We start from the raw sequence: 14,208 nt of genomic DNA on the forward strand, positions 1-14,208 counted from the left end.
CATCCTGTTGTTAGTCACTCCTGTCAACAATCGCCTCCATAGATGTTCGCTCAGACACAGTTCCCACAGGTAACGAGGTGCACACTCCCATCTCAGACTCTGCTCTGTCTACTTCTGTACTCCAACTTCTAGATGCCTGGTCTGCAGCTTCACCTGTCCCAAGTGCCAAAGAGCCCAGCTGTCATTCCACCATTGTTGGCGCCTGTTCCCTCCATCCCTGCCTTTGATGACATTGGGCCGCCATATGGTCATAAGACCCACACAGCCTACATGTCTGACGCTGTCCTGCATAATATACATAAACCTGTATTCTGAACTCTTCCATCAGAACGTATGATGGTATAGGTTGTCTCAATGTCATCCTCAAGGTGAAAGATCCCTCTGGCAGCCCCATATAAGGCCCATCTTTCCACACTCCCAACTCTGCCTAATGGATCTTGCCATATCTACGGAATACCTCCACAACATCGTATTCCAAGGCCTCAAAGGGGACATTTCTCACCTTTACCCATGTGTGGCGGCCTCCTGCCAAACTAGCAGTTAGACTGTTAACCTGCCGGCCGGCAGTACCAAGGGTACATCATCAAACCCAATGTGGGGACTGCTGAGCCAGCTTTAGAGGCAGTATTTACCCGACTATCTTATGGTATACATCTACTGGCAGTAGAGAGTATTCACTTGACCATCTTATCATATATATCTACTGGCCTTAGAAGTAGTATTAACCTGACCACCTTACGGTTTGCTTCTATTTGCTTTAGTAGTGTGTTCACCGCAGTTTTCCTGGTTACTCAGATGCCTGCGGACTTCAGTTTACCTGCTGGCCTGTTCCCTGCTGGCCTTTCTGAGGAGACACTTCAGACTCTCTCCTTGGTAGTATTTCCTTTTTCAAGAAGAGTTCTCCTTACTCAGTAATTGGTGATGCTATAAGTCATGGCTGATGCTATTGCGTAGTGTGACACAGAGAAGATATGGTCGGAGTGTGACACTGAAGAAGGATGGGATCATAGTGTGACACTGGAGGAAGATAGGCAGTGTGATACTGAAGTAAGATAAGGGCATAGTGGAACATTTAGAGAAAATAGTACCGTGTGACGCTGAAGGAAGATAGAGTCGTAGTGTGACGCTGATGAATAGTGTCATGTGACAGATTGCTGGCCTCAGAGGAGAAAGACGCTATGCAGGTGATCCTCTTCAAGGGGGGCTCCTTGGCATGGTGAAGAGGCCTTTGGTCTGAGGAATTAGACCTGTTGGTCTCCTTCCTCAGACCGAACCTAATTACCCCCCAATCCCCCCTCCCTTATCCTATCCTACCTTTTTCTTTTCCTCCTTCTCCTCCCCACCCCTCCCTATTACCCGTCCTCTTTTTTTTCCCCCACACAGGCACACTAGTTCCTGGGTAGGGGAAAGGGTACTGGGGTCCATCCTATTCCGCTGAGGTTCTTGGCGGTGGTGTAGTTTGCCATGGAATCTGGATCTCCTGGGGATGTCCCAATCCCTCTTCGGTCTCCCGGGGAGTGGCTTTGGGTATCTTTCAGGCGAAGGGTGTATCTCTGGAGGCTGCCTTTCGGATTCTAGGGGTGGTGGCCAAAGGAGGTATGCTTTGTGGTGGATATCCAGCCACCTTCTATTTTGTCCATCGAGGTAGCTCGGCAGATGTGAGGTTGCTATCTCGGATTGCTGGTTTACTGGCCTGATGGGTAGGGTATGGCATGGGTCCCATGCTGCATCTGCACTACTTGCATTGCTGAGGTCCTCTTGAGCTTTGGGGGAGATTTCTGGCCCTCTCATTCCTCCCAGGAACTATCCCTCCCCAGTCCCCCCTTTTTTTATTCTTTTTTTATTTTTATTTTCTTTTCTTCCTTCTTTTTTTTTCTTAAAAACAAAAAAAGGAAGCAAACTAACCATGGAAGCCCTAGTCCATTAACCTGCTACCCCCGGGCCCCTTCTTGATACCTCACCCAGTTCTGACCCCACCTCATCTTTGGACCACTCTTCGGATACTCCAAATGCCTCTGTACCTTTTGTCCATGCTGTTTCCTGTCCCGCTTCAGGTACTGAGGTCTCGACTGACTCCTTCAATTTATCTGACCTCCGTTCTCCTTTGACTATGCTTCCGGCCTCTCCCTCTATGGTGCGGCAATTTTCGAATTGCCGGTCCATTCCACGTCGGACCAACTCTGGTCCCACTCCTAAACGCCAACGACAATTACCTGCTGATGATACTTCTCCACCTCCTCGTTCTTCTCAGAAAAGATCGACACGTCCTGCACTCCCTTTCCATGCTCTGTTTCAGAATGCACAATGGACTAAATTCTTCACTTTACGACCGACTTCCTCTATTGCCTATCTTTCTGACCATAGTATTGGCAAGGCACTCCTATGCCATGTTGGTAAAGATATTTCTTTTCATGCTCTTAAGAGTGGTACATGCATCATCACTGTACAGAATGCTACCAAAGCTCATGATCTTTCTCTTCTTTCCCATATCGATACTGTTCCTGTCACTATTGAAAAACATTATTCCCTCAATTCTTGTAGTGGTACTGTCATTCTGCCCCATACCATAGTTCAACAAAATTTCCAGACATGTGGCAATGACATTCTTGAACAGCTGGAACTCCAAGATCTCCCAATCCTCAAGGTAGACACTTATGTACTTCCTGCCTGCGGGCAGAGACGATACCCTAGCAATGTGGCTCGTTTAACTTTTGACAGCCATGAACTCCCATCCTCAGTTTATGTAGCAGGACATTGGTTACAAGTTCGAAAGGCGATCCCTACACCTCAACAGTGTAGAAACTGCTGGCGATTTGGCCATCCAGCGAAATATTGCAGATCTATAGCCGAATACCCAGTCTGTGGTGCCGATGACCATTCTAATACATCTTGCAGTCGACCTCCCTCTCGCCTCAATTGTCATGAGGCTCACCATTTGTACTCTCGCCGTTGCCAAGTCTACTTAAATGAGCGGGAAATCCATTACCTCAAAGAAGCAGAAGGTCTCGCTTATGCCATGGCAGTTTCTCATCTCTGCCTCCAAGGGAGACTACCTCGTGTTTCTTATTCCCGTGTTTCAAAATGCCCCCCCACTTCTGGGGTCCCATCTTCTGCAACCTCCTCTGTGGTTACCTCTCCCATAGTCACTCATGTATCTAATTCTTTTGCTGTCCTGGGTTCAGACGTCCCTACTTCAACTCCTCAGTCTGTTCTCGCTTCTTCGTGTTCTCCCTCACAAGCCTCGGTATCAAAGAGATCTCATACGACACCTCCTCCCAATCGTCCCTCTACTTCTCAGAAGTCAAAAAAAGCTCCTTTAACCCCTCCTTCCCTTCTTCCACCTCCTCATTTTACCTTCCCTGTCTCTGTACCTGGTTCTTCCCCTCTCGCTGCCTCTGTTACAAGTGCAGAGGCTCACCCTTCTCCTCGTACTGTACCTTCCTCCCCTGTTTCCTCCCAAGTTTCTTCCTCTTCTGCCACCTCCCAGGTTTCTGCCTCTTCTGTCCCCTTCCAAGCTTCTTCTCCAGTTCTCTCCACCCTTTCGCCCCCCCTACCTTGGTAGAGTCCATTACAGTTTCAATCTTTACTCATCCTCCCTCTCCCATCTCCAATATTGTCTCCCATACGACATCTTTGAATTCCGAAATACTTGAAGCAATCTCTGAATATATTGCAGAAATCAAACCATCAATGGACACTGATCCACCCTCTGTTCCTTCTCTCTCCTCTCCTCCATCTGCGCAACTCCTTTCTTCGCAGCGCACCGTTCCTTCACTGCTTGAACATTTTCTGCTGCCACCACTTGTGGACTTTTCTAACCCCTCTAGTCTGTAGGAACCCTTACCTGTGGATTTCAGGTATCTTTATCGTTGCCAATCATGGCCTATTTACAGTGGAATATACGCAGCCTCAGGGGTAATCGGGGTGAGCTTCAGATGTTACTCTCCCAGTTTTCCCCTGTTGGTGTTTGCTTACAGGAACCAAAATTACACTCCGCTGTTATCTATCCCATCTCAGGCTATAATTTATTGTATTCTTCAGATCCTTTTCCTGATGGGACCTTTAATGAAAGTGCCCTTCTTCTTCGCACTGATATTCCATACCATAAGCTATTTGTTCGTACTTTGCTGCATTACACAGCAGCCCGTATCCACTTGCATAGGTGGTATATGCTCTGTTCTTTATATCTCTCTCCTTCTCGGGCATTATCTATCCTGGATATTGCCTTTCTTGTTTCGTCATCACCGCCACCGCTTCTGTTACTTGGCGTTTTTAATGCCCATCATTTCCTCTGAGGGGTCTCACTGTGATTCCTGTGGCATTCAGTTAGAGGGTTTTCTTGCTACCCACCCCCTCCATGTTTTAAATACAGGTACTCACACCCATTTTGATCCTCAGACTCATACTCTCTCTTGCATTGATCTCTCAGTCTGCTCTTCCTCCACTGCATTAGACTTCACCTGGTCGGTTCTCCTGGATTTACATGACAGCAATCATTTCCCAATCATTCTTACTTCCCCTTCATATTCACCACCTCTTGGCATCCCACGCTGGCAATTTGATCAGGCAAATTGGAACCTTTACTCACAACTAACTGTTTTTAGATAGGCTCCTTCTTCGTCATCCATTGATGAGCTTTTACACCTCTTCTCTTCCTCCATTTCAACCACAGCTTCTCATTCTATACCCCAAACTTTGGGCAGGAATGCTCAGAAATGCATGCCTTGGTGGTCTCCTGCTTGTGCTCGTGCAGTACGTTTGAAACACGCTGCATGGGGCAGGTACCGGTACAACAGAACAATGGAGAGACTTCTTGATTTTAAGCAGAAGTGTGCGATCACTCACCATGTCATCCATGATGCTAAATGCACTTGCTGGCGAGATTATGCCTCCACCATCACCTCTGCTTCCTCTATGAGTGCAGTCTGGAAAAAAGTACGAAAACTGAGTGGTAAATATTCTCCTGACCCAGCTCCTGTTCTGCAGGTTGCCGGTGTTGATATAGCAAACCCACTAGATGTTGCCAATGAAATTGGCAATCATCTGGTCCGTATTTCTCAGGGGCTCCATCTATGCCCCTCGTTTCTTTCATCACTCTATGTTGATGACTTCGCTATTGCCTGTGCAGGCACTGACTGTCACCTCATTATAGTTTCTCTCCAGCATGCGGTCGACTGTGTTTCCAATTGGGCCACCACACATGGGTTTAAATTTTCCAGTACGAAAACTTACCAAATTACTTTCACTAGATGCTCTGTCATCTCCGATCATCCTTTGTACCTCTATGGCTCCCGTATCCCTGAACGTGATACAGTCAGGTTTCTGGGCCTCCTCTTTGACCGTGGGAGCGCTTGAGGTTCCTGAACCTGTATTCCCTGGAACGCAGGCGGGAGAGATACATGATTATATACACCTGGGAAATCCTAGAGGAACTAGTATCGAACTTGCACACGAAAATCACTCACTACGAAAGCAAAAGACTTGGCAGACGATGCAACATCCCCCCAATGAAAAGCAGGGGTGTCACTAGCACATTAAGAGACCATACAATAAGTGTCAGGGGCCCAAGACTGTTCAACTGCCTCCCAGCATACATAAGGGGGATTACCAACAGACCCCTGGCAGTCTTCAAGCTGGCACTGGACAAGCACCTAAAGTCGGTTCCTGATCAGCTGGGCTGTGGCTCGTACATTGGATTGCGTGCAGCCAGCAGTAACAGCCTGGTTGATCAGCCTCTGATCCACCAGGAGGCCTGGTCACAGACCGGGCCGCGGGGGCGTTGACCCCCGGAACTCTCTCCAGGTAAACTCCAGGCAGGTTATCCTGGAAACCTCATATTGCCTCTCTGAAGGCAACTTGTCACAGCCGGCTGAACCTTCTTAAAACCCTTGCTCATCTTTCATGGGGAGCTGATCGTCGAACTCTCCTTCGTCTACATTCCACCATCATTTTATCAAAACTTGATTATGGTGACCAGATCTATTCAGTGGCCTCTCCTGCTACAAAGGATTACATTTATGCCTTGGTGCTTTTCGCTCTTCCCCTGTCGAGAGCCTCTATGTAGAAGCAAACATTCCATTCTTATCCAATCGCCATGATGCCCATTGCCTTCGCTACTATGTACGCTCTCATGATCTCCGCAATCCTTCCATTTATAGAACGGTCACTGATATTAGTATACATTCTTTATTTGTTCACCGCCCCTGTTTACTCCATCCCTTCTCTCTGCACCTACATTCGCTCTTGTCTTCTCTTCAATTACCACCTTTCTATGTTAATGCAGCATCTCACTTTTCCCTACCCCCCTGGGAAGTTCCAGCTGTTCGAGTCTGTTCTTTCTCTCTCCCTTGCTCGAAAGCCCAACTGTCTACTGTAGCTTTCTGCTCTCTTTTTCTTGACCACTTCCACTCTTTTTCTCATGTCATTGCAGAGTACACAGATGGCTCTAAGTCTTCTTACGGTGTAGGGTTTGCAGCAGTGTTTCTGGACAGTGTTGTACGAGAGCATTTACTATCTTTGGCTGGTATTTTTACTGCTGAATTGTATGCCATTCTTGCAGCACTTATCCATATTGCATCTATGCCTGTGTCATCATTTGTGGTTGTCTCAGACTCCCTTAGTGCTTTACAGGCTATACAGAAAGTTGATACACCTCACCCCTTAGTCCTCCGTATCCAACTTTGGCTATGCTGCATCTTTACCAAGCATAAAGATATTATTTTTTGTTGGGTCCCTGGTCATGTTGATGTACAGGGCAATGAACAGGCAGACACTGCTGCGCGGTCAGCAGTACATGACCTACCAGTTTCATATAGAGGTATTCCATTTACAGACTATTTTGCTGCAATAGCTACCCACCTTCACACCCATTGGCAACAACATTGGCCTACTCTGCTTGGTAACAAACTTCAATCTATTAAACCGAGTATAGGTTACTGGCCATTTTTTTTGTCACCAGTGTCGAGGTTGGGAGACCACTCTCTCCCGTCTTCACATTGGCCATACTCATCTTACTCATGGATATCTCATGGAGAGGCGCCCTGCTCCTCTCTGTGAGAATTGTCAGGTTCCATTATCAGTCAGCCACATTCTGTTAGACTGCCCACTTTATCAACGAGCACGCAGAATTTACCTCCATCGTTGTCTTTGCTCCGCTGCTCTCTCTTTTCCTTCCCTTCTCGCTGATGGACCCACCTTTCGTCCGGACTCTCTCATTGACTTTTTGACAACAACTGACTTACTTTACAAACTATGATACCTTCAGCCCTTTCTACCTCAATCTCTTGCTACCCTCTACCCCCGCACTATCCCCTGCCCCGCTGTTTTCTGTAACCTACTGATCATCCCTTCCCCCTTCTGCTGCCCAATACCCTCACTTCCTTCCCTACCCTGCAGTGCTGTATAGCCCTTGTGGCTTAGCGCTTCCTTTTGATTATAATAATAATAATATGCATGTGATGCTGAGATGAATTAATTATAACTTATTATTGTATGATTAATATATACATAGTATGTACAAAGATGTTACTTATAATTTATTATTTTAGCATGTATATATATGTACTGTGACAGTAGTGTCCAGAAGTTGTATGCTGTGTGTGGTAGGGTCATGAATTAATTATAATTTATTATTTTAGGATTTGTTTGCACAAAGATGCTAATTACAATTTATTATTGTAACGTGTATATGTGTATATTATCAGACGTTAATATTTATAGAATACCTCTAGACCAAAGATTATTTTTATATAATATTAAAGATTAATTTATTTTAATGTTTATTCAGTATCCTGAACTCTTATATTACGACACGAGTTGAAGGCCACTTAGTCTTTTTGTAATACCACATTACATAGCTTGATACGTCATGTAGGCAGACCTCCACTGCAGAATTAACGGTCATTCTCTTTTCTTGGAATGTGTCGACTATGCTGGAGTAAAACCCTCTTGAACTTGATGAAAATCCTCGACACTCCATTCACTGCTACACCATACAGTTCATCGTTTGGTATGCCATATGCTTCGCGGATGATACTTGGCAGAAGCACCTGCATTGTAGAACTACTCAGGGTACCTTATACCAGCTCCACACTAACAGTATTTACCCAGCGTCCATGTCTGTCCACCACTGTGATTGCTCAAAACAGGAAAATTGCGCAGGAAAACCAATTTAAGCAGGAGCGTCTTTGCAGCACGTCCATACGGCCAGAGAGCGATTAGGACAATGACCGAGCAGATTAGACCAACGTTGTTGCCAATGGGTGTGAAGGTGGGTAGCAATGTCAGCAAAATAGTCCGTAAATTGGACCTCATCGCTTTCGGGCCGTGAGGTTGTGCTACACCTTGCTCCTGCATTCATCACTCAACCTTGGTGGAGGACGGACGTTGGCTGTTGTACTTCTGTCTGTTGGTAGCACTGCGAGATTTTCTCAAGATGGCGCATGCTGTCAGGAGATGTGTCAACACTGTGTGCATAGAAGTGCTGAAAGGTGCGGTGTGTAATACAAATGCATCTGTTCTACTGTCTGCTATCTTACGAGATACATGTGGAATCAACAATGAATATCTGTACGGCATTGCCTTAAACGGCTCAACGAGAATATTCGTGAAATTCGTGATGACAGTGATGTATGACAAGATGGTGGATCAGTACCAAGATATGTGTAAGACGGTTAACCCTGGTTTGGAAGTGAGAATGAGGGACGTGTCTAAGTATTATACTTGGGTTAAAATACGGAATGTCCCCTTTGAGGCAGATGAAGACGACATTAAAGCTTTGTTTGAGGAGTGTGGAGTGGTACATCAAGCAACCATTGGACGATGGTCAGATGGTATGTATGCGGGACTACGTGAGGGATCTTTCACTCTCAAAATGTCCTTACAGCGATCCATGCCTTCATTTGTGGCTTTGAATGATTTTAAAACTCAGGTATATGTCACATATGCCAGGCAAAGGAGAACCTGTCGATTGTGTGGCGCATTTGAACATGTGGCTGCACAGTGTCCATGACGTTCGTCGACTGGGACGCAGGGACAGTAGGGGAAAAGGAAAGAGAGGTGATGTCCCAGTCTACGGGAGAACATATTCGGGCATGTAGGACGTGGAGTGAGATTGTGGATGACAATCCAAAGGAGTGTGCTAAGTTACCGGAGGTAACACAGGACGTTGAGAAGATATGTATGGAAGAAGAGGTGGAACAAGAGGATTTGGATAGTGAAGTGTTGGCTGCCATAAATAATGTTATACAGGAATTTTTGGATGATCAGCATGAAGCTGGAATGCTGAATATAGGATTGCATGAGCAACATATGAATCAAGGAGGGGTTCATGAGGGAGGCAATGTGAGTAGGAGGGATGGGCAAACACAAGGGCTTCGTGAAACTGTAGTTGAAATACACAAGGAAGGCAGTCCGAAAGAGATGATCACTGTTGCGGCTTCACAAAAGAGGGAGGCAGCTGCCTCAGATAGCAATGATGTTCTTACGCCTGCACAACGTTCGGGAAAAAAACAAACAGTGGATGTGGCTAGGAAAGTCAAGGGGGAGGAGGGGGTAAGGGGAAGGTGACAGACGTGAATAGGAATGGGCATAGTGAAAAGAATACTGATCAAAAATGTAAAGAAACACATGGTAAGAGATCGATTGGTAAGCCCCCGTTAGCATTTTTAAGTGTTTAACATTGAATATAAATGGCCTCAGAGCCGAAGTGAAGAGGAGGACGTTCAGTGCCTTTTTAAAGAGATATGGGGTACAGGTTATTCTTTTACAAGAGCATAATTTTAAGTTAGGTTGGGATTTATTAGTTGAAGGGTATAAAGTTTATGCTGGATATACAGGTAAACTCAAGGGAGGTGCTGCTGTTTTAATAGCAGAGACCAGTCCATTTCAAATGTTACACTGGGAAGAAGGGGGGATGGGAGACTAGTGAGGGTGGATGGTACATGGGGTGGGGTTCCAGTGTGTTTAGCAAGTGTTTATATGCCTGCAGACAGTAATAGGCGCGTAAAGGAAGATTTTGTGATGGATGTTCTTATTTATCATATGCGAGGGCTTCCTACATATACATTCTTTGGAGGGGATTGGAATTGTGTGATCCGTAGGAAGGATGTGGAGCCGAGAGGAGCCGAGTGTGTGTGTTGGGGGTCCTACGGGATGTATTAGGAGGAGTCGGATTAGTAGATGTAGCGAGTGGGGAGGGGCGGGTGATTGAGCATACTTAAGTTGGGAGTGGATATGCAGCACACTTAGATTGCATTTATGTCTCTCCTGGGATACAAGTTAATAATATTCAATTCAAAGTTTATTCTCTATAAGGATTACAATGCTGAGTTTACAGAAATTTGGATATTGTGTGGTTTACATGTAGTAAAAATGTGATTACAGAGTGTACCACTAGAACGCTTAGCATGGCTAGGCATTTCGGGCAGACTTAGTTTTATTCTTAATTGTAAAATATTACAAATTATGAGGTAAGTTGGTATTATGGCTAAGTGATTAAATACTAGTTTGTGAGTTTAGCAATGTGAATGCTTTTGTTTTGGCACAGTACATAGTTTCAGTATTGGAGTATCACAGGATTCATTATTTTAAGATTGAGATTAATATTTCTGTTTATGGTCAAATGAGTGAGTGAGTGTAAGTGTGAACCACCAGGTGGTATTTGTGTAGTTAGTTCACGGGGTGTATCAGGGAGATAAGATGTTTTCTAATGGTAGTTTTGAAGGTGATGAATGTGTCTGCAGTTCTAGAGTTCTCAGGTAGGGTATTCCAGATTTTAGGGCCTTTGACATACACTGAATTTTTGTAAAGGTTTAGTCGGACACGGGGAATGTCGTAGAGATGTTTGTGTCTGGTGTTATGCCTGTGGGTTCTGTCACAACTATCAAGAAAGCGTTTTAGGTCAAGGTTGATATTAGAGTTTAAGGCCCTGTAGATGTAGATTGCACAGTAGTAAGTGTGGATGTACTGAACTGGGAGTAAGTTTAGGTCTATGAAGAGTGGTGGGGTGTGTTGCCAGAGATGGGATTTAGTGATTATTCTTACTGCAGCTTTTTGTTGGGTTATTATTGGCTTTAGGTGTGTTGCTGCAGTTGATCCCCAAGCACAAATAGCATAGGTGAGGTATGGATAAATAAGTGAGTGGTATAGTGTGAGAAGGGCATTTTGCGGCACGTAGTATCGTATCTTGGAGAGGATCCCTACCGTTTTGGATACTTTTTTGGTTATATGCTGGATATGGGTGCTGAAATTCAGGTTGTTGTCAAGGTATAAGCCTAGGAATTTGCCCCCATTATTTCTGGTAATTAGAGTGTTGTCAATCTTAATGTTAATTTGTGCATCTCCTGCTCTGCTACCAAACATAATATAGTAGGTTTTATCAGTGTTAAGCATAAGTTTATTGGCTGTCATCCAAGTCGATATTTTAATCAGCTCCTCATTCACAATGGTGTTGAGGGTGGCAAGATTAGGGTGAGAGATGACATAAGTCGTGTCATCAGCAAAGAGAATGGGTTTCAGGTGTTGGGATACGTTTGGAAGGTCATTGATGTATATGAGGAAGAGCAGGGGACCAAGGACACTTCCCTGCGGAACTCCTGTATCAAGTGGCCGTGTTGCTGATGCTGTGTCTTTAATGGTGACGTACTGATACCTATTAGTAATGTAAGATTTGAAATAAGCAAGCGCATGGCCTCTTATACCGTAATGATCAAGTTTGTGGAGTAGGATGTCGTGGTCTACTGTGTCAAAAGCTTTTCTTAGGTCAATAAAAATTCCTAGTGGATATTCCTTATTTTCCAATGCTGTGTAAAGCAGATCTAGCATTTTTATGATTGCATCATTAGTGCTTTTATTTTTCCTGAATCCAAATTGGCAGGGGTTGAGTATGTTTTGAGCCGTTATAAATGAATACAGTCTCCTGTGCACGAGTTTCTCAAAGATTTTGGATAGCAATGGTAAGTTAGATATTGGCCTATAGTTGTTTAAGTCTGTAGGGTCACCACCTTTATGTATTGGTGTAACCCTTGCCATCTTGAGTAGTTTCGGGAAGGTGCTAGTCTCTAGTGACTTGTTAAAAAGTAATGAAATAGCATGCGAGAGGACATGGGCCGCTCGCTTGTACAGTAATGGTGGGACATGAGACAGATTCCCCGAGTTATTTTTAAGTGACTTTATAATCTCAGTGACTTCCGTGGGCTCAGTTGGTGCAAGATAGAAGGAATTAGGGAAATTCCCATCTAGGTAGTCCCCGGCATGGGCATTGGTATGTGGGATTTTACTGGCGAGATTAGATCCTATGGTTGAGAAGAAGTCGTTTATCTTGTTAGCTGTGTCAGTGGGATGTAGTGGTGTTTCATTAGGTTTAGTTAGGACAATATTCTTGGTTTTTCTCAGTTTGTGGGTCCCTAGAATCTGAGAGAGTGTTTTCCAGGTCTTTTTTATATCTCCTCTAGTGTCTGTGAATCTACTGGAGTAGTATAGTTGTTTGGCTTTCTTTATTACTTTGGTGAGAGCTGATGAATAGTGTTTAAGAATATATTTGTGTATTAAGCCCTGTCTATATTGCTTTTCATATTGGTGTTTCTTGTCAATGGATTTCAGAATGGTGCTGGTTAGCCATGGACAACCAAGCCGTTTGTTTGTGATCTGTTTTGTTTTTATAGGACAATGTTTGTTGTATAGTCTAAGTAATTTTTCAAGAAAAATGTCTGTCCAGTCATCAATACCATTGGCCTTGGAGAATTCTGTAGGCCAATCAACAGTCTCTAGGTCAGCTGTGAACTTCCTTACTGAAGCCTCGTCATGGAGTCTAAATGAGACTTTGTTGTATTCAAGTGGTGGTTTACTAATGTTTGTCAGGATGAAGGTAGGGTAGTGGTCTGTAGTGCTATCTGTGATTATCCCTGATTTAAGGGGGGCTAGTATATTGGTCCATATGTGGTCTACTATGGTTGCACTTGTCTCAGTGAGCCTGGTTGGTTTAGTTATTGTTGGTATGAGAAGTGTGTTGTTCATATTGTTGATGAAATCAGTTACAGGCTGATCATCTAGTAAGCCAAGGTTGATGTTGAAGTCTCCAGCTAAGAGATGGTGGTGCTTATTCATTTGTCTGTTTGTTATTAGTGACTTTAATTTCTCACTGAAATTTGGGATGTTTGTGTGAGGTATCCGGTAAATGGCACCGATTGTTATAGGCGTCTTAAGGTTTTTTACAGTAAAATTAGCAAAAATGTATTCCCTATATTCATCACTAAAGCAAGTGGTGCTAAGACAAGATAATTGGTTAGAGTAATAGATTGCAATACCACCCCCAACTTGGTTTTGTCTGCAGTTGTGAATTGCTGTGTATCCTGGTAGAGGGTAGATATCTATTGTGTCCTGCTTAAGCCAGGTCTCAGTAAGAATAATGCAGGAGAAGGGTGTCTTTAGTGATTCAAGGAGTGCTAGGAGGTCATCATAGTGTTTGCTTAAGGACCTGATGTTGTAGTTAAGTACTGATAGACTTTTAGCATTGTTTAGGATAGTGGTGGCTTGTGATGCTGTGTAATAAAGGCAGTTACTTTCCAATAGGTTTTGATTGGGTGTCAGATTATGGAGGTTTAGATCAGGGTCAACATGATCAATCATCTTCTAGGTTTAAATTATGGTTATTTATATCCTGAGTTGTGTGTTGAGTTCTAGTACTGATATCTGTAGTGGTAGGAAGTTTGGACAAGTATATAGCTAGAGTATTTTGGTCATGTAGGATATAGTCACTACTACACATAATGAAGTTGATGTTGTCTATGTGTTGTGCTGGAATGAACTAAAGTACAACTAGGTATAAACTAGTAATATAAAAATACAAATTAAAAATAGAACAAGACTCTCACTTGTAATTGCACTAAGGTCTAATAATGACTTTTGTGGAGTCTATGTTTTGAGCTAGAATGAGCTATAGTACAATAGGTTTAATCTAATAATATAAAAACACAAATTAAAAATAGCACTAGTCTCTCACTAGTAATTGCACTATGGTCTAATATAGTGAATTTGGTATTGACTATGTATTGAGTTAGAATGAGCTATGGTACAACTGAATTTAATCTAATAATATAAAAATACAAATTACAAATAGCACCAGTCTCTCACTAGTAATTGCACTATGGTCTAGTATAGTGAATTTGGTATTGACTATGTATTGAGCTAGAATGAGCTAGAGTAAAACTG

General features: G+C 43.7%; 1 protein-coding gene across 1 annotated transcript in view; it reads left to right on the forward strand.

The window, feature by feature from the left end:
- LOC128691939 (uncharacterized) overlaps window positions 1–3,562 on the forward strand; it is a 36,237-nt gene extending 32,675 nt beyond the window's left edge. Inside the window, exon 2 of the mRNA XM_070101100.1 lies at window positions 1–3,562. This exon is cut by the window's left edge and continues 252 nt beyond it. Coding sequence (XP_069957201.1) covers window positions 2,111–3,562 — 1,452 coding nt within the window. The 5' untranslated portion in view covers window positions 1–2,110.
- The last annotated feature ends 10,646 nt before the right edge of the window (window positions 3,563–14,208 follow it).

Source organism: Cherax quadricarinatus, chromosome 75 (genome assembly GCF_038502225.1).
Source record: "Cherax quadricarinatus isolate ZL_2023a chromosome 75, ASM3850222v1, whole genome shotgun sequence".
Taxonomy (NCBI): domain Eukaryota; kingdom Metazoa; phylum Arthropoda; class Malacostraca; order Decapoda; family Parastacidae; genus Cherax; species Cherax quadricarinatus.